Here is a 19,658-nt window from a genome sequence, read left to right on the forward strand (position 1 = left end):
CATTCAAAGGACTCCTCGTTCTGGCTTCCAGAGGATGCCATAGAAATGCTGGTAATTAAGCGCTCTTGAGCGGCTCACCGGCAAAAAAAAACAAAACCAAAAACAAAAAAGAAATGTTTTAAACACGTTGGGGAAAAACATGAAAAATGAAACGAAACACAACAAATTAAAATGGAATTTAAACGGGAATAAAGAAGCGACGAGGGCGTGGCAGGAGCAGATGCAGGAGACGAAGCAGCCAGCAGCCAGGACCCGAAAGCAAACAAGTTCCATTCCAAGGAGCAGGGAGCAACAACTAAAAGCATTTCCGTCCAAGAACAGAACCCATGGTATGCGCGAAAAGTATGGTATGCAAACTTCAAGGAAAAGCCTCTCGAGTAGAGTAGCTGAAAGTCGACAAGGTCCCAAGACCACGCCCACAATACTGGAGCACTCTGGAGCAGCAGCAGCAGCAGCAGTAGAAGCAGCAGCAAGTCCCAACAAATTTCTTAATAATATACAAAGGAAATGCCAAGCGGAGGCGACTCAAACGAGCAGACAAACACAAACACAAAATCCCCCAACCATTTCTGGAGGTGAGGGGTCCCATTTAGAGGGAATTTTCCGAGGAATACTCGTACGAGGAGTGCGTGGGAGGAGTGTGCGAGTATGTGGGTCCAAATGTGACACAAACATGTGTATATGTTCAGCTGGTGCCGTGGCAACAACAAAGGAGGCAAGCCAGCAACAGCAAAAGGATTACCAAAGGGGCAGGCGAACAAACGGGGGGAATGGCAAGCGACTTACGTGCGTTAATAATACGCATACGACACGTTGTACGGGCTCTGAATCTGCCACTGACTCTGACTCTGGCCATACATCAAAAACCGGAGGAAACGTAGCCTGGAGTCATGTCAACAGGGAAGATGAGTGGAGGCAGGAATAGGAGTAGGACCAGAACCCAAGAAGCGACCTTGATTACGTTTTCAGCCTGACTGACTTTCTTCCAAGGCAAGAGCCAAGAAGAGGAGGTCTTTCTGGCTGCTGTGTGGCTGGAGACCACGTCCGTCCTTGGCAAACGCATAAAATGTATTTAACACACAATTTATGTCTGCGCGAGAGGCGCAGAGGCGCTCAAATTTACAGCCCACAGGCAACCGGCGGAGCTTCAGGTTTATTTTATTCGAGTAACGAAACAGCAGCAGAAGCATCCAGTGCAGGCACAGGCACAGGCACAGGCGTTCTGTTCTTAGTCCTTCCTTTTTTCCTCCTTTTGTGTGCCAGAGCCATTTGTTCTACACATAAATTGGCCCGCGGGGCCATCAAGCAAAAATCATATGTTTTATACATGGCAAAAAGTTGGCCCACAGACTGCCAGAGCAAAAAAAAAGTTTAATAGACTTGACTTTAATATTTCAGATTTTTCACCCTCTCTCCTCCATCTCTCTCGCTTTCTCTGCGCTACGGATTGAACAAAAAGTTTTTATTTTGATTTTATGACTTTGGTTGTTGCGCAATGAGGACATGGCTTGAACCCTGAACCCTGAAAGGGAAAAAGTTTTATGTAGTAAACTATGGCTGCCACAACTGGGACTATTATGATGGAAAAATGATTGACTATGCAAATTTTTTGTCCAAAAAAAGGAAGTACATTATTAGAATACAAATAATTCAAGAAGCTCCCAGGACGGCAGATCTGGAAAACTATAAATAATAATCAGAGGAAATAAATGAAAGAAAGAGCCATCTATGGCTGATCTTCAGTAGCAGCTAAATCGCTAAAAATGGGAAATTTCCACTCTAGTTACTCTTCAGAAATTTCAACTTAATAGAACTGAAATTTAATTTTTCCTTCCAACTGAAAGAACACTCGTACATATCATGAAATATATAAATTTTAAAAGCCAGTCCCCAGCTCAGCCTCCGGAAGATGACAAGAAACCTCTCAGACAATTGCCCAGCTGAAAGCTGCTCCTCCACATGTGACGTTTTACCCCAAAACGGCAGGACCAAATAAAAGGGAAAACTTTTAATTTTCCGCAAAATGTTTTGCGGAACCTTTTCTTAACAAGAACTTTTCATTGTTAATTAAATGGCAGACACATACGAGACCCTTCCCCTCCTCATCGCATTTTCATTGCATTTCAGAGAGAGTGGTAGACGGAAAGAGGGTTGGAGAGTGAGCGGGTGTCCAGGAAACATGTCTGCGGCAAAAGAGCAGCGAGCAGCAAAAGACAGAGAAAGAGGCCCAGTCGTTCCAGTTCCACTTCCACTTCCATTTCCAGTCCCGCCCTCCCACAATAAAGCTCAATTAGTTAACGGCGAGCGCGCGCTGCTCAATCAAAGAGCGCACAGGGTTTCCGCTTAGCCCCTCAGCCCGCTGCCCCTGAGCCAACCCACAAATCGTGCATTATTATTTGTTTGTTCGGGGGCTGCTTATCAGCTGTAGCCCTGAAGACTCAGATCTGAATTCCCAGTCCCTCACTCTGATACAGTGGATAACAGCAGCAACAATTGTATCTATAAAAATGTTTCTCTGATTAAATATTTTTCATTCAATTGTTATCCCAAGTTCTGGAAGTTTGTTACAAATTATTATTGCAAAACTATTGCATTCGTCCCACTGTGCATAGTCGGACTCAGGCGTAGGGGCAATTGCAGTCACGCATCTCACGATTGCGCTATTATATTCTCACCTTATGATGACTGACTGCAAGGCAGCCCCAGCCCCAGCCCCAGCCCCAGACTCGACCCGAAACTGGGATTGGGTTTGAGTTTGGGTTTGTGTTGGATGGATGGATAGATGGTCGGTAACCCACGGGGAGTGGTGTTCGCGAGGCAATTGAAAAGCCGCAAACAATAATTGCAGTTACCTAAGCCAAAGCCCCCCGCCAAAACCGCAGCAATTTTTGTTGCTGTTTTGCCCCCTGAAACGGGAAAGGGAATGCGGAGTGCGGAATGCGGAATGCTCATCCTGTTCTTACTGGCACAGAGAGGGGAGAGAGCGATGAACGCGAATTAGGCAAATTGTCTGCAATTTCTGTGGGCTCCCTTTCGCGTTTCAGGTTTTGTTTTTTTCGGCTCCCTTGAGAGATTACTGGCCATCGATTGTCTTTGTTTAAATGTTCGTGTTCGCGGGGAAACTGTGTTAAGACTTCTCTGTTGTTCTGGTTTTCATAATTCCTATTCCCTATCCACTTTCCCATCAGCCCCGTAGCGGGTTCACGAGTTCAGCGGGCCGCACTTGTGTGTCATCCTGCCTGCCTGCCTGCTTGCCTCACTTTTTCTCTTCTCTGATCCGTTTCTATGCAGTTGCCCTGCAGCCATTTTTTTTTAGTTGTCGAGGACGACACCCACACCAGCCAGCCGCCGACCCTCCATCGACTGAAGCACCTTCATTAACATACCAACTGCAATGCGGGAGTTTGGGCAGAGGGAGGGACAGGGAGAGGTAGTAACATCCATGCTGGGGAGGATTGCCCGCTGCCTGTGGGTAAAGAATTTCCAGCTTCGTGGCTTGGAATTTGCTGTAATCCGATACAATTTAGCGGCTTAAAGCTTCTGCCTGCTTGACGCTCAAGTTTCTCGTCATCTTGTGCTTCTTCCTGTTGTTGTTTCTGTTATTGCTACCTCCCGCGTCAGCGCTAGAGAGTGAAAGAGAGAGATACCTATCCCCAGCAAGGCACGCGTTTCGCATTTTCTCCTCTTTGGATTCCGCCTTTGCCTTTGTTTTGAGTTCCCCTGTCATACAGCCATCTCCCTTACTCCTTTACGTTACGGTTACTATATGTGCGTGTGTGTGTGGCTCCAGGGCTCAGTCAGTGCTCTTTCAATGGTGGGGATTAGAAGCCACTCCAATGGTTTCTCTATAGCTCTTACCTCTTTCCTTCTCCCCCATGCCACTCTCACAGTTCACAGTTAACGCGAATATTTATCAGCATAAATATCATACATTGAAAATAAATGCTAAATATGCATTTCTTTCAGTGTAATCTGCACATTTACGTCCCATGAAATATTCTACAACATTCGCTTTTCGTTCCTTCTTCCTTTCTCTCACTCTGCCACTCTCTTCCACCGAACCACTCAGAAATGCAACAAAACAAAAAATAAAACTTATCAAAAATACAAGAAACTAACGTTAGCTTTTGGATGATCGACGATTTTGATACCCTTTATGTCGAATGCAGCAAAAGGAACGGCTGTGTGACTTTCATAGCTCTACGCACTGGGGAGTTCAAGAATTAATCTTCCTGTGGGTTGTTCGCAAACCAAAATACCCTCCGCTGAGAGGGTATTCCAAATACGAAGATAGTGGCAAAGGAAGTAAGAGAGAAATAGAGACATAGAGAATGCAACGACGGTGGGGGGTAAGGTGCATACGAAATGCATGTAGGAAAAAATCTAAACAATTTCGCCAACAACTCTGCTGACGGCTCGAAAAAGGATTATATAAGAGTGGAACGTGGTGCAGAATGAGGGGTAGAGAGGGGATCGGAATCGGGAATACACCAGCTGCTGTTGTTGCCATATGGTAATTGTTTTTTTACATCACGTAGTAGCTGGAAGCCGAAATCCGCAACATTCGCTATGCAATTCCTGTTCCGAGCAATGTTTGAGCTGCATGCTGCATGCACTGAAAGTGCAGACACCCTGCACCACAAACACACCCCACCCACAGGCGGTTGTAATTGCGTTCATACATAATTATGAAGGCGAGCGGGTAAGGGAGAGGGAGAGGCACTCAAGGTAGACGAGTACATTGCGAAAGCCGAGAGTTATGCTACATTTAAACCAAAGTGACTTCGGTGCGTAGCGATGTGGGCCGGGAAAGAGAAGCAACTGGAATTAAAGCTGCCTACATTCGTGCGAAGCGGAATGAGAGATAAATGGCAACAGGGAGAAAGAGACAGAGAGTGGGAGAGAGTGACAAAAGGTCGAGCGAAAGCAGCCGTCAGCGAAGTACCGTTTATTTTTCACTTTTCCCTCTCGACGCGACCCTCTAAATGGCAACATTTTTACCACACCCTCTTGAACCCACACACATACACACGCATGCAGCTCACACTCACTCAGCTGCAGTGGGTTAAATAATACCGTATTATTTAATTCAATGTTGAAGTCGCGGCCCATGACTGTCTCTTTCTCACTGCAGCAGCATCAGCAGCAGCTGTAGAAATAAATATATGGTACCTTGCTTTTGAATCTGAAATTGACGTGGTTGCTGTTGTGGCTCCTGCAAATATTCATAAAATCAACTCATGTAGGCAATGCAAAAGAACTAAAGAAGAGGGGCGGGAGAGAGACCGAGTGGCAGTGGGAGTGTGGGTGTGGGTGGCACAGAAAGAGGAATGGACCAGAGTTGCACAGTGAAACGAAACTCAAATATTTGTTTGATTCGGGTTAGTTACAGAGCATGCAAGCACACAAATACGAGTATGCATGCAAATACAGTAAAAATTATATATGGCAGACCGACAAACGCAGAGATACCGATTTCTGGGGCGAACTCAAAGCTATCTTTCACTGTACACACATGCATATGTATGTAGTTTGTAAATATGTGAGTATCCAACGTCTGTTTGCCTTGAAGCCCAGCATACATAGAAATATTGAATATTTATCTAATGTGCTTCAAACGGAGTCCCCAAACAGAAGATCAATCCAACCCGAGAGCAAGCAATGACATCGAATTCTAGAGCATGTTCAACAAAGTGCCGGCCCCACATGTTTTGGGTAATATTACAATTTACGGTCGAATGGACTAATCACCTCAAAACAGAACACAAGTTTAATTTTCTAATTTAAAGAGTGTCAACCCGGAACTGCTTTTGGCATGACATTAAATCCCAGCTCGGCGCAAACACCTGCAACAAGGCAAAGCCTCCTGTTCGTGCCTCTGCTGCTGCTGCTGCTCTTCCTGTCGCAGTAAAAAGTCAATTTACGGCCCATCCCCCAGAGGTTAGGCCCCGGCAAAACGACACTTAAATGAAGTACACACACTCATAGCAAGTTCCATCCTTGTACAACACGTAAGTGTTTGGTGTGCATGGGCGGTAGGCACAAAATCAATATCACATCAATTTCCAGCATTTTTAAGGCTTCAACGCTCCACCCCACTACACTCCGGGGTAAACCTGTCATTTTTTCAATTAAATTATAAAAATTACCAGCAAAATCCCAGACAAAGCTAAGGGGAACTCCTCTCTTCCGCTCTCCCTGCATATTCGAAGACGATGACGGTGACTTTAGCACGTGCTGTCAACGAGGGGGCAAACGGAAGGAAGGGCCGAACAAAACCAGACTGGAAAGGGGACGCACAGTCTCTCTTTTCTCTCCTGTGCCTTGTTACCTTCACCTTGGCTGCAATTAATTCTGGTAACATAATCTTCACTTACAACTTTATATGACACTAAATCAGTGCGAAGTGTGTGAGTGCTGGAGGGGGAGTGCCTCCGAGTGCCTCCGAGTGCCGAGTGCCGAGTGCTTGTGCCCCAATTTGGCTGCATATTAGAGCAACATTGAGTGGTGCTCCCAGTGTGTGTGTGTGCCTGTGTTTTTGTGGGGGCGTTGCCAAGCGGACGAATGGATTTACAAGCCCCCCAATTATGTATCTGTGCGAGTGTCAGTGTGTGTGTGTTCCCTGAACGCACCGAAATTCAACGCTTTCTGAGCTCAAAATTTAATTAGTTCCATTTAAAGCGCAGCCCTAAAATAATCCCAGGAAAAGAGGGGAGGAATTCTTTCCGCATATTTGCACGCCAGCCGATAATTATCGCTTGAAATTCGGTCAGAGGTTGACCTCCTCCAAAACGCAAACGAGATCTCCTTTGGGTTTCATCTGCATGCCAGACCCTAAAACACCTGATATGCAGCAGTGCACCTACACGTACGACAAAGGCCACAAAAGAGAAACACAAAAAAAACTGTGTGAGAATTGGAGAGAGAAGAGAGGAGAGTCCGAGTGTGAGCTGGGGGAACTCTTGCGGAAAGATCTTTTGCACGCACATTGACCATTTCATTTTCACTCGAAGTCAGAGCCAGAGTCAGAGAGTCAGGGCCGAAACGAACGTGCCCAGCAGCAGCAGCAGCAGCAGCCCGGCGGGAGGGGAACAGCAGCGGTAGATAACCAGATGCGGGGATTGTTCCATGTGATTTACAGACGATTACGTGATTTCTTCAATGTGTAATGGAGTCTTTGTTGGAGTCACTGAATCTTTATTACCTTAAAATTTCTTTGTTAAACGAATAAAAGAAAACGTTTACTTTTGTTGTGAGATCTTTTGGGGTCTCTTGGATTTACACTTCTATTTTCATCAACTGTCTGGGTGTCTCCAGGTAAGCTACAGTCAAGAGTCTATTAATTGTTTATTATTTGGAGAGACAAATCAGAGAAGGTTAATCTTTCTAGCTGGAATAATCAGGAGGAGTTTGTTTATCTTCGTTATTCATTAATGTTCTACATTTCTTTTCAATATTTTGTTCATCTCATATTTTTTTTTGATTAGCTTCAAGTTCTCTCTTCACAGTTCTCTGTCAATTACCAACAGCTATTATCAATTAGAAATGCAAGGCCCACAATCCCAATCGAATGCAAGTGAAATCCAAAGCATTAAAACGCCCGCTGCGAGAGGGAGTGGAGTGTGCAGTGTGGAGAGTGTGTGTAGTGGATGCCACGCATCCATACCGTACGCTTAACTTTTCGACATGTTTCACATGTGATGAAGATTAAGTAGAAAATAATTACAAGCTGTGGAGCTGTGTTTGTGTGTAGCTGTGTGTGCGATCGCGATCACTTTGTGATAAGCGCGGTGCGGCGGATCCGACGAATCGAGGGGATCGGCGAGCGTGTAATTACATAAACGGCGATGTCAGTGCGGTGACAGGACGGCGTCATCGGAACTGCCCAACGACGACCGACAGTCGCTCACCCAAGTTCAAGTCTGAATCCGACTCGCACTTGGAGTTGGGGCTGCAGTCGAAGAGTCAGTCGATCATCAATCGTGCGAACTTTCCAAGGTCCGCCCACTTGCAGGACGCAGGGGGGGAAACACGTTATGCTGTGGATATCATTGCAGTCCACGTATAAAAGGCATAAAGCACCAACAGCACCGGCACCACCAGGTCGCCGCTTTACCTGTTATCATGGCTGGCACATAAATTGCAAAAGAAACCAAAAAAAAAGGAACAAATCAGCGTGTAAGATGCTGCCCTGTACGAAGCATGGAAGATCCACCACTGGCACACGGAGCTCCATAAATTTTAAAGCAATTTTCTCTTAGCCCCTAAATAATTTATGGGAAAATATTAACGCTGCCCCAAATACCCGGCGACCCAGAGATGGATCATAGGGCCCCAAGTTCTCCCAGATCTTGACCCAAAACTATCACAAATAGAGTAATTAAATAAAAGCTCCATCAGTTATCCTATAATCTACAAACGCCATCTCCAGCCAACTACATAAGAACATCAGAGTTCTTGGAGAACTCTTTGCATTGGAATTTCGGTTTTAAGTTGAATTATTGCGAAGGGGTTTCCCCCTTCTATCAGGTCACGATTATCTGCATACGCAGCCGGCAATAATAATTTCAAAATTGGTGCACTTAAGCGAGAGGATTCGATCCATCTGCCTGGATACGGTAGAGGAGAGTGGGTTGGGGGAATAATCATAATTTGAAAGTTATTTTGTTCCTGTGTTGCGGTAAAATTATTGAGCAATATGCTGATCTGTAAAATCATAAATAAAAATATTTGTACTTCAGATCGGGGGATCCACCTTCATCTTGCAGCATCAGCTTCAGCTTCAGCTTCAGCTCCAGCCTCGTCCTGCCTTCTTGTGCTCTCTCCCTTGCAGATAACTTTTATGTTATTAGGTGAGAGAGTTGGCTTTCGGGGCCAAAATCTTTGCTCGGGCCCTCGGTCCGGCCCCTCAGTCTGCTACGACCCTGGACCCTGGACATGCGGCGGTTATATTCCGCTTGGGGCTTAACGATTGATAAAGTCTTTTTATTTACAAGCTGATAATGATGGTGTAGGTGCAGGCTTTTGGCATTGCGACGGTTTTCATGTAATTTATGAGCAATTTGCAGACGTTTTTCGAGACGACCCCGAATCCCCCTCAGACAATGTGCGGAATGTACAGAGGGAGAGAGCGCAGAAATCACAGCAAGTGGCGGAGTGTTTATGTGTTTGTGTGTGCTGAGGGAAAGGGTTAAGTGAAAGATCTACAAATGGAATTTATGGGAATTAAACAACTTATAAAGAGTGCAATACTCGTATAGTGTTTTACTTATAGAATGCAGCATAAGACTGAAGAGAAATTTCACTTTATTCGCTGTACAACATTTGCCATAAACAGAGCTAAATAGTATAACGAAACTTTATAACTCTAAAGACGGTTTACAATTTTAAGCTAAATAATCGAAAACTATTTTGTAACATTGATAACCATCTGGAAAAGGGTGAGAAGATGGTGTCTCTCTCGCTCTCCCACTCCCATAAACCCATTAAAGTGTCACAACAAAACGCTGAACTCATTTTTTGATATCGCACTGTGCAGCAAACCAAAAGCCATAAAACAAGCTAGTTTATAGGGAATGGGGGATAGGGGAGGACAGTGGAGGATAGCGGATAGTGGAAAAACAGAAGACCCTGGCCACGAACTAATAACACGAGTGCCTAAATGGACTCAATAGCCAAAAGTGTCAACGCCGGAACGCAACAGGAGTGAAAAGAGGGGGAGGAGAGGCGACCTATGTCTAAGCCGATTATGGGCCACGACTTTTGGAAACGAAACGCACATAAAAATGTCTCTGTGGCTGGCTGGCAGGCAGACGATTCGGAGAGATCTCCCAGAATCGTGTTAAGCGTGCTCTTGGACCCAAGGAGTTGGGGGTTCTTCTACTTGTTTACTTGTTGGTGGTGTCGATGTCTTACCACTGCTGTGACTGTGTCTGCGGTTGCGGCTGTTGGTGCTGTCTGTGTCCCTCGGCTGATGATTGTCATTAACATCAAATTACCACAAGTCAAAGTCATGTTCACCAAAATAAAAACCCAAGAACGAGGGATTGCCAGACGCAGGGAGACAGAGGAGAGTCGGCGGCAGAGTCTCAACCATCATCGGCTCAGACACATAGTCGGCGGCACTTAGGTGGAAAGTTATGGAGCAGAAATGAAATGGGAGAAGCGCAGGCGCAACCACATCTGAAAAAATGAAGGAATCTGCTGATGGAATGGCGCTGGCACTTGGCCGCTACACCTCGCTGGCCATTGGGACAAATCTGTTGTGACACCTGAGCACTGAAATCAGTATGCAATCTTTAGGAGAATATTCCTTTATTGATAGCGTTTTGGAGATTTCCATAGCAACTCTTTCCATATCTTGCCACACGAATAGTAAGATATTATCTTCTGGCCGTCTCTGCGATATGCATAATTATGTTAAGCACATTAAATCCATTCATAAATCTTTTTGGCAAGCATCATTCACTAAAGAGATCGAGCAGAGATGTGCGTCAAGTCTGTGAGAATTCGTATAATGAGCAGATAGAAGATAATATTCATTCCAGTGAATGGAATAGATAGGGTTGGGTCTTGCTCTCGCTCTCGTTTATATTTGTCTGGCTTGGAGGCGGCTTCAGGCTTCAGGCCTGAGGTTTGTGTTATTTTGTAGGTGATAAAATGTGTCTTGGTTATTTATAATGCGGCGACATTCGAGATGAGGATGGGCTTCGATCAAGGGGCATGGATATTGGGCCCTGGGTCTGCCTGGGGAGGCGGAGACGGGAATCACAAAATCTCAAAATCAAATCAATAAAAACCAGTCAAAAAAACAACAACAAACCAGCAACCGAAACAGAAATAATTTTTAAGATGCAAATTATGCAAATGAGATGAGATTTCGTGTGGCCCAAGCCGATAAGTATTCGAAACCAAAACCGATGTCCACCTGACCAACCAAAAATCTATTTTTCTATCTTTCAAAATTATTTTGGATGGGCGCCATGTGGGCGGGGGCGTGCCCTTACACATTCATATATTTTTAAACAAACTTACTGCGCCGAGAGTTGTCTGTGAGGGTTGCAGCATTGGGGGTACGACGAAGGCGCTTCCAAAACAACATTTTGCTGATTGAATTTGTTGTCCGATTGATAAGATCGTTGATTAGTTTCGTTAGGTGAACACGTTTAGGGTTATGCGGGTGTTTTTTTGATTATTGCGAAATGCTGTTAACATTTGACAGAGCTCGCATTAATTATGGAAAGCAAATAGAATCGCGCGGATCGGCACTGATTAACATAAACTTCGAATCACTCAATGTTACACCGCCACGACACTAGACACATTCTGGAGTCATTCACTGAGCACGCGCCACCTTCGAATAATCACACCCTGGGAATGGGACAGAATGGAGCGGGCGACAAGTCGTCCAAGCACAAGCACGCGCCGGGTTCAAATGCAACTGTAACTGCAGTCTGCAGTCGCCGAGGGCAGAGCCGAGACCGAGAGCGAGACCAAGACCAAGACCAAGACCGAGCTTCAGCGACCGAAAGTGGTGCGCGACACAAATTATGACTGCGCTCACTCACACACACACACACACAGTAACAGTGGCAGCGACAGAGCGGCCGGCGTTTCAAGAAAGTTATGCTCAATGTGGAGCGATTAGCTCAGGTGTTTCTCCTTTTTTTTCCCTACGTCTTCTTCTTCTTTAGCAGCAGCGTTTTCGATTTGTTTTTGTCAAAGTCAAAGTGTCATGTGTCATCTGGTGGGACAGTGGACTCAATTGTGGGACCCGTCCCCGCCGCCGCAAGTTTCCGCAAGAGCTTCCGTTAAGCGGTTTTCACGCCCAAAGACCTGGAGCCAGAGCCACAGCCAAAACACTTCTGCCCCGCGCGACGGTTAATTAACGAATAAAAAGTCGGTTTTTGTTACGAAAAAAAAGTATAAATATGAGCTTGGCGTTTAAGCCAGTCTGCCAGGCCCTGCTACTATCGTGCTCCGCTGCGGAGCTCCGTGGTACAATAAAAAATGAAAAAGAAAATATGTTACACCAAACAGTTGCGCCGACTGCGGACTGCCAGCGTCGCCGTTGGCGTTCGCGTTCCTGTCCGCGTCATTGCCGACGTCGCCCAGCGCACATTGGGGCCAGTAGAGGCATTAAACAGGTGTAAAAACTTATGTGAATGAATGAACTATAAAGAAGAATGCCACTTAAGGGCACGGCCCAAACTGATAGGCCCGATCGAGATGAACCATAGGCTGGACATAAATGTTTATGGGCTTTGAGGGCGTGCGGGGGACAATTAGATGTTCGTAAAAATATACTTTATGAACGTGTTTAAGAGGATAACCCCAAGATATGTATGATTTGCCAATTATTTCCAGCAATTAATAGATAATATAACTTACCCCCTTCAAGCCCGCACCTGCACTTTTGCTGCTACTACCATTGCTGTCGGTGGTCTGCGGGTCAAAGAATGGAAAGGTCTAAATGTTCAGTAATTCATATCACATTATTAGTAAAAACTTACCTCAAATAATATTAAACCATAATACAAATATTTTCATACTTATTCAGTGTGTGCACACTGGCAACAGTGAAGTCTCCGTCGCTGCCGACGCCTACGCCAGCGTTGCGTTGGTGTCGGTTCAGTGAATTTTGCCGACTGCATTGTTACTGCCGCCTCGGCTGACGTCTTGGGCTGTGGGCCAAAATAATGTGTAACAACAACAGGTGAGCGCTGGCTCGTGCAAAAGTTCATAATGCACGCAAAGCTGGCAGATAGTCGGGAAGCGTTTCTGGCTTTTGTTGCTCTTGTTTGCCTGCACTTTTATTGCTTAACGCTTTGATGCGTTGACTGAGCTGTTCCCGCCGCCTGCTGCTAAGCTGACCAGACCAACATGCACTGGAGAGTGGATCCCGAAGCCCCCATGCTGGAGTAAACTTCTTCCTCATCATGCGGACGGTTGGCTCTCTATTTGACATATTGCACTTGGCTTACCGCTGCCGGTTCGCTGCTTCTGCCGCAGTCTGTTCATTAAGCGAATCAGCGTAGCGAAGCATAAAAGCAAATTAACATAAAACAACTTCTTTTTCGACTTCTACTTACAGATATGAGTGTGCACATGTGTGTGTGTGGACACACATCAAAGTACTTCTTCCTCTGTTCCGTCTTTTGGCCATTGTCAGCCACTGTGGCGGAATTAAAGACCCTTTTTCTAATGCCTTGGTCCGGGCAAATTGCTTTGGAACGCGTCTAATTGGAATACAAATTTCATTTGAATTGTTTTTTTTCTTTGCTTTTTGGCCTCTGCTTTTTCGAGTGGAGTGTAGAGTGTTCTTCTTGCGACAGGTCATAGCACTAGCAATTTTTTGTTCGGCTTCGCGCTGAATTTTGTGTAGTGGTCCATTCACAGTAGACAGTAGATGGAGTTGTTGTGACTGCAGCCATGTGAAACGAGTGTGGAAAGGAAAGAAATTAACAAAGAAGATAGGAAACGGTCATTTTGATTGGATGTGTCAACTTACGTATTATTTGAAGTCTGTCTGCATATTTCATGTGATCTTTACTTAAAGAGTATTTTTGTTGCGTAGTTGAAATTAAAAAACAGTTGATGCTGTGCTTGCTATTGTCCATTCACAATAGATCGAATGCAGTCGTGCGGATCGCGTTAAGGATTATGAAAGAGGCAGAGAGAAATGTGCAAAACGGTCACTCTACGGCGGTTGGTTTACAAAATTATGTTTAAGGATCTTTTACTCCCAAATATGCATATTTAAACATAAACACTTACTAAAGTAAGGGTATCCAGCCAGTGTAATCATTCCACTGCCACTATCCAACCTCCCATTATTCATCATGGTTGCGTGCTTTTGAAAATGCTATAAATATTTATGGATGCACCACCTATAGATGCTGTATTGTGTAATATGGCTAATGAAATTCCATCTTGCAACAGGCACAATGCAATCTGCGCGTGGTAGTTGTGGCAACGATGCGTTGCCATGTCATCATCCACACAAACAACTGAAGGAAGCGCCAACGCTGGCCCGAGCTCTCCCATTAACAAAAAATGTCCCGCACACTGACGAAGGATTATCGCACTGCGGATTTCGAGCAGCTGAGCCGGGAAATCCGTAATCATCCGCTGATGAGGACTTCCGCGGCGGAGCAGCACCAGATGCAGAAACTGCGGACGCCCGAGTATCGCACCAAATGCGTGATGCGGGCCTCGCTGGATGACATTGCTCTGGGGGTAAGTGGAACAGTCGCTGAAGGATAGCCTCACCATCAGCTCCATTTCAGATCAATCTCTACAAGCTGCATCTGGGCGAGGAGAAGCCAGAGCCAACATTTATCCCAGAGACTTATACTCCTGGCTCTGCTGCTACACCTTCGGAAAGGTCCCGCAAGTCGGCCAAACCAGCTGCCACGCCCTTTATTAAGGTGCTGCTGCGCAAGACGCCCACAGTGGTGTTTTTCGAGCGTCACAGCATGACGGCCCTGGCGGACACCGAGGAGGGTCGACTGGTGCTGGAGGATAATCAGCGGTACGAGGAGCTGCTGGCGGGCACGGACAAGTCCCGACGCACCGTCGACTCGGACACTCAAACCATTACTGCGCTGAAGAAGTCGCGCCTGGTGAACACGGAGCGCCTGACCACCGAGCAGATTGGCTCGTATGTGTCCAACTTTGAGATGTTCGACACGTACAAGGACCTGGAGGCGTCCACGACGAGTGTGCAGGTGCAGGGCGCCCAGAACATGGAGGTCACAACATACCGCGTGGGCGGTGTGGACCAGTTTGTGGCCATCAACAGTCTGCCCAACTTCAAGCTGGCCCTCATGCTGACCATGCGCATCCTGGCCAGCAATGTGTACGAGCCGCAGCAGCGGCGATACCGGAACATGTCACTGCCCGATCCGCTGGCCGAGGATGTCAAGTTCAAGTACCGGTTGGGTCTTCTGTGGCGCCTGAGTCCACCCTCTCCGCTACCGAAGGCCCATCAAGCAGTGAGCGACGTGAGCTTTTGTCCCAGCAGTGGCGACATTATGGCCGTGGCCTATGGCGTCTATAGCCATGCCAAGATGTCCCGCTTGCCGCGCTGCGGCTACGTCTACGTGTGGAACATCAAAAATCCCGTGAATCCCGAACGCTGCTTCAACTACGAGGTGCCAGTGGTCACTGTGGAGTTCTCGCCATCAGCTCCACAGCTGCTGGCCATCGGCCTACACAATGGCAGCGTCGAGGTACGCAATATCTCGCAGCCGGAGCAGCCGCCGCTGGCCATTTCCCATCGCAGCACTTCGCCGCACTTTGAGCCTGTGATGGCCATCAGGTGGATTCGGAAAGCAGGCGATCAGGTGGGTGGCCCGGCCATGATTACACCCTTTCTGGCCGTTTCCCGGGCGGGCGCTGTCACCAAGTATCGCCTGATCAACAGTCCCCATTTGCTGGGCTTCGAACAGCAGCGTCTGCAGAGAGCCGAGGGTGAGCTGGAGGGCATTAAGATTGATCGTCCGGTGCCAGCGGCCTCGCTGCTGGCCAATCGACATCCGCAGTGCCTCGAACTGGTGCTGGATCCGCTGCAGGCGGACATCTACTATGTCCTCACAGACGAGGGAACCCTCTACAAATATTCCACCAACTATCCGCTGCAGCATCTGGAGCAGCGACAGGTTCACGATGGCCCGGCCATGGGCATGGAGTTCTCGCCGTGGTCCCCCAAGATGTACCTCACCTGCGGCAGCGACTGGTGAGGCATGAATCTCTGAAGAGATTTTCCATTTGCTTATTTTGGTTTCTGCCTCAGGTGCATACGCATTTGGCTGGCTGGCATCCTCTCGCCGATCATCACGTTGCGCCATCATCTGTCGCCCGTGCACTGCGCACGCTGGAGTCGCACCCACTCCACCATATTGGTTTCGCTCAGCCGCAGCACCGTGGACATTTGGGATCTGCGCAACAGCACACTGAAGCCCGTGTCCTCGACCACAATAGATGCCAACATCTTCTACACAACTTTTCGGTGCGTGTTGCCAAAGTTTATTAGATTTTTTCCTTGATCGATGGATGAACTTTTAGGTTTGCCCACTGTGGTCGCTCCTTGGCGGTGGGCAATGAGGCTGGCAATCTGCTGATGCTTTCGTTCGAGGACATGCCTTTTCCACCGCACTTTCAGTACAAGCAGCTGAAGCGAGCCATTTTCAAGGCGCTGGCCATGGAACCCGATCTACGGCAGCAGGTGAAGAGTGTCGGCCACTTTGGCTATCCCGCTGGCAGCAAACAGCCAAAGGCGTATAATTATGAGTGAATAAAGAAAATGTTCCGTTTGCCTTGAGTTGCCATTAAGTAAGCCTCGTTTTGGTTGCTCTTATCAGGCACCTACCTGCATTTACAATGCAAATCACAGCTCGGGGTGTAAGATAGCCACGAGTACCTTGAGCATATCATATCCACAAGTTCAAGCGGCGTAGTTTGTGGTTTTGTGGCGCAGTCGTCTGACGACAACTGTGAGCTGTTGTCGCGCTGTTTAGTTGAAATAGAAACGTTCACTATGCCTCAACTGCTACGGCAACTGCCCGTTTCTCCCACGGCTACAATGCACGATCCACGGACGACAATCCGAAACCTGCCTCCGGCCTACAGTCTCGCACAGACGCCGCTTAGCCGAGAGAAGGATTTTGCACCACAGGTGCGCTATCATCTGGAGCTGCCACGCAAGCCAAAGTTCCGGCCCTGCAAGGTCATCTTTGTGGGCGACTGCTCCGTGGGCAAGACGGCCATAGCCAATCGGTGAGTGCAGAATCAAATTCCATGCCATGGAAGGTGTTCAATCTTTTGGTTCTTCTTTAGCTTCTGCTATGACAAGTTCCAGTCCAACTACAAGGCAACAATTGGTGTGGACTTTGAGCTGGAGAACTTCAATATACTTGGTCACAATTACTGCCTGGAGATGTATGTGGTGCACCTCTCCCCTGTTGCTCCTTTATTTCAAATTCTGCTTCGTTTCCAGGTGGGATACGGCCGGACAGGAGCGCTTCAAGTGCATCGCTGGCGCCTATTATCGCAATGCAAGTGGTATGTACATAAAACTATAATTATCTGCCTTTAAGATCGAACCTACTTTAGTCATTGTGGTGACCTATGACATGTCGAGACGCGATACCCTGGAATCGGCCAAGAAATGGCTGGCCAGTGCACTCAACTACAATACAAGCCACAGACCATTGGTCTTTCTTGTGGGCACAAAGGCAGATCTCTTGGTGAGCAAATCTACATATATTCTAGTACAAATAAATAATAATAATATTTACCTCAAAGACAAAGGAGGAATTCATCCGAATGGAGCGCTTGGCGGGCATGGCTGCCGCAGAGCTTCAGGCCGAATATTGGTCCGTTTCCGCGCGATCCGGGTTCAAGGTGACGGAACTGTTCCAACGGCTTGCTGCATTGGCCTTTGAGGAGGTAGTAAAGCAACAGATAGGATCCCTCAAACACACAGCACAGGAGCAAGCGACCCTGCCATCTGTGAAATCGCAAACATTTGGTAACATTTTAATTTAAACACAACAACGCATTGACCTTACAATATTATTCTTGCAGATTTACGTAGCTATTTCAGTAGTCGCTTCTCAAGACAAAAAAGTGGATGCGCTTGCTAGCCCTTAGCTTATTTAATTAAAACATATCATTACAAATTATAACTGTCCGCTGATTTATCGATATAACTAACCACACTCCCCACCAAAATATACCTTCTCTCCCTGGTCAAGAGCTTCGCTTGAAAAACTCAAGATGGAGCCACGTTTCGAATCACATTAAAATCTGGATATATGGAATCTTTAAAGCCGGAATATTTTAAAGATTCTCGCCAGCCCTTAGAGTTTCATGTAAAATTATATTTAAATAAAGTACAAACATTTTATTATGTTGTTTGTGTCTACAGAATTAATTTTAACAGCGCGATCGTTTATTTTTATGTTGCGCGCACAAACGTAAAGTGCTGTGAAGCGCACAATTTAGCGTGCTGTGAAGCGAACAATTTAGCGTGCTGTTAAACGCAACATTAAGTGCTGTTTCGCGCACCTAGAGTGCTGTTAAGCGCACATTTTGAGCGATCTGGCCGCGCTACTGTCAAAACACGCTTCCGCTTTTTGACAATCGCCCCTCGGTTTTCCTTTTCATTTCTTTTTCTCGTAGAAATGCCACCCAAAAAGCCAACCGAGAAATCCGGTAAGGTTTTTTCATATAAAAATCAACTAAAAATGTGTGGATTAATCACCAAAAGCAACGCAAAAGCAAGGACTATAATCGAAAATACGAAAATGTGCATAAAATCACGAATTTAAGGCAAAAATTACTTCAAATGTATCGCCATGTTTTCGCCACGTGCGGTGTGGCTGCGTCCAACCACGGCAAACAATGGGCAAAGTGTGTGCGAGCTTGAACAGTGATTGTAGCGCTGGCTAAATTTGTTCAACATTAATTCATAGTGAAATTGACAGCGGAAATTTAGAATAGACCACGACAACGCTTGCTTTTGTGCTGATAGATGATAGATCAGGCTTAACCTTACTTTGTGTGTGTATCACATTTGGAGATGTTTACTAATCAATACAATTTGGTGTTCTGCTTGCAGCCAAGCCTGGCGATAAGAAGCCAGAGCAGAAGAAGGCTGCGGCGCCAGCTGCTGCCAAGAAGGAGGCACCAGCGGCTGCCAAGCCCGCTGCTGCTGCTCCCAAGAAGGCGGCTGCTCCTGCCAAGAAGCCAGCTACCGCTGCTGTCAAGAAGCCCACAGCCGTGAAGAAGCTGGCAACCAAGGCCAAGCCAAAGGCCAAGGATGCTAAGAAGAAGCTCGCTGCCGGCAAAAAGCCACAGTCGGTGCTGGCCAAGCTCTCGGCCAAGGCTCGTGCTGCTGCCAAGGCAAAGAAGGCCGGCAAGGTTGGTGCTAAGCCCGCCAAGGGCACTGCTAAGGCCAAGGCTGTTGCTCTGCTGAACGCCAAGAAGGTCCAGAAGAAGGTGAGTTCGTAAGAAACATTTACTCTGGTCAACTTTTGGCTAAACCCTTTGCTCTTCTCTGAATCTTTTAGATCATCAAGGGCGCTTTCGGTACCCGTACCCGCAAGGTCCGCACCAACGTGCACTTCCGTCGTCCCACGACCCTGAAGCTGCCCCGTAACCCCAAGTACCCCAGGAAGTCGGTGCCCACCAGGAACCGCATGGATGCTTACAACATCATCAAGTACCCCTTGACAACGGAAGCAGCCATGAAGAAGATCGAGGACAACAACACCCTGGTCTTCCTCACACACCTGCGCGCCAACAAGAACCACGTGCGTGCCGCGGTCCGCAAGCTGTACGACATCAAGGTGGCCAAGGTGAATGTTCTGATCAGGCCCGATGGTCAGAAGAAGGCTTATGTGCGCCTGGCGCGTGACTACGATGCTCTGGATATTGCCAACAAGATCGGCATCATATAAACAAGCAAAGTGTGGGGAACGTGCATCGCGTTCTACATTTCTACATAGAATTGTGTTCTATAAACAAAATAATAACTAAGTTGACAGAGCGAGGATGAACGTTTCTAAGTTGTCGTCTGGGTATAATAAAAACCACTCAAAAAGATACCATTCACTTGCTTCATTCTGGGTCTCTGTGGGTTTTCTTACGTT

At 46.8% G+C, this 19,658-nt stretch overlaps 4 protein-coding genes and 1 long non-coding RNA gene across 5 annotated transcripts in view; 3 read left to right on the forward strand and 2 right to left on the reverse strand.

Annotated features, from left to right (window-relative positions):
- LOC117579230 overlaps positions 1 to 11,688 on the reverse strand; it is a 40,134-nt gene extending 28,446 nt beyond the window's left edge. The window contains exon 1 of the mRNA XM_034265011.1: positions 11,035 to 11,688. Within this exon, the coding sequence (XP_034120902.1) occupies positions 11,035 to 11,101 (67 nt within the window). The 5' untranslated portion in view covers positions 11,102 to 11,688. The remainder of the gene's footprint in view (positions 1 to 11,034) is intronic.
- A 2,015-nt stretch (positions 11,689 to 13,703) lies between these two features.
- LOC117579231 (WD repeat-containing protein 78) lies at positions 13,704 to 16,307 on the forward strand. The gene is made up of 4 exons (XM_034265012.1): positions 13,704 to 14,238; positions 14,289 to 15,739; positions 15,797 to 16,012; positions 16,069 to 16,307. The coding sequence occupies exons 1-4, from the start codon at positions 14,056 to 14,058 to the stop codon at positions 16,295 to 16,297; spliced, it is 2,079 nt and encodes a 692-aa protein (XP_034120903.1). The 5' UTR covers positions 13,704 to 14,055; the 3' UTR covers positions 16,298 to 16,307.
- A 199-nt stretch (positions 16,308 to 16,506) lies between these two features.
- Positions 16,507 to 17,819, forward strand: LOC117579233 (ras-related protein Rab-34). Its single transcript, XM_034265014.1, has 6 exons — positions 16,507 to 16,779; positions 16,840 to 16,941; positions 17,000 to 17,064; positions 17,116 to 17,249; positions 17,308 to 17,533; positions 17,590 to 17,819. Exons 1-6 carry the CDS (start codon positions 16,541 to 16,543, stop codon positions 17,646 to 17,648), a joined length of 825 nt encoding a protein of 274 aa, XP_034120905.1. The 5' UTR covers positions 16,507 to 16,540; the 3' UTR covers positions 17,649 to 17,819.
- LOC117579235 lies at positions 16,886 to 17,660 on the reverse strand. The gene is made up of 3 exons (XR_004573457.1): positions 17,561 to 17,660; positions 17,301 to 17,512; positions 16,886 to 17,222 (listed from the first exon to the last, which is right to left on the reverse strand). It is a non-coding gene; the product is annotated as an uncharacterized LOC117579235 (long non-coding RNA).
- A 271-nt stretch (positions 17,820 to 18,090) lies between the features above and the next one.
- Positions 18,091 to 19,609, forward strand: LOC117579462 (60S ribosomal protein L23a). The gene is made up of 3 exons (XM_034265350.1): positions 18,091 to 18,219; positions 18,626 to 19,005; positions 19,077 to 19,609. The coding sequence occupies exons 1-3, from the start codon at positions 18,189 to 18,191 to the stop codon at positions 19,464 to 19,466; spliced, it is 801 nt and encodes a 266-aa protein (XP_034121241.1). The 5' UTR covers positions 18,091 to 18,188; the 3' UTR covers positions 19,467 to 19,609.
- The last annotated feature ends 49 nt before the right edge of the window (positions 19,610 to 19,658 follow it).

The sequence above is a fragment of the Drosophila guanche genome, unplaced genomic scaffold (assembly GCF_900245975.1).
Source record: "Drosophila guanche unplaced genomic scaffold, DGUA_6, whole genome shotgun sequence".
Classification (NCBI taxonomy): domain Eukaryota; kingdom Metazoa; phylum Arthropoda; class Insecta; order Diptera; family Drosophilidae; genus Drosophila; species Drosophila guanche.

What these genes read in the sequence shown, in the direction of transcription:
- LOC117579231 (XM_034265012.1), top strand. Translation starts at nt 14,056, where the DNA reads ATGTCCCGCACACTGACGAAGGATTATCGCACTGCGGATTTCGAGCAG. An exon ending in TGGATGACATTGCTCTGGGG is followed by an intron (nt 14,239 to 14,288) that starts GTAAGTGGAACA and finishes GCTCCATTTCAG; the next exon opens with ATCAATCTCTACAAGCTGCA. An exon ending in ATCTTCTACACAACTTTTCG is followed by an intron (nt 16,013 to 16,068) that starts GTGCGTGTTGCC and finishes ATGAACTTTTAG; the next exon opens with GTTTGCCCACTGTGGTCGCT.
- LOC117579233 (XM_034265014.1), top strand. Translation starts at nt 16,541, where the DNA reads ATGCCTCAACTGCTACGGCAACTGCCCGTTTCTCCCACGGCTACAATG. An exon ending in AAGACGGCCATAGCCAATCG is followed by an intron (nt 16,780 to 16,839) that starts GTGAGTGCAGAA and finishes GTTCTTCTTTAG; the next exon opens with CTTCTGCTATGACAAGTTCC. An exon ending in GCACAAAGGCAGATCTCTTG is followed by an intron (nt 17,250 to 17,307) that starts GTGAGCAAATCT and finishes TTTACCTCAAAG; the next exon opens with ACAAAGGAGGAATTCATCCG.
- LOC117579462 (XM_034265350.1), top strand. Translation starts at nt 18,189, where the DNA reads ATGCCACCCAAAAAGCCAACCGAGAAATCCG. An exon ending in AAAGCCAACCGAGAAATCCG is followed by an intron (nt 18,220 to 18,625) that starts GTAAGGTTTTTT and finishes TTCTGCTTGCAG; the next exon opens with CCAAGCCTGGCGATAAGAAG. An exon ending in CCAAGAAGGTCCAGAAGAAG is followed by an intron (nt 19,006 to 19,076) that starts GTGAGTTCGTAA and finishes TGAATCTTTTAG; the next exon opens with ATCATCAAGGGCGCTTTCGG.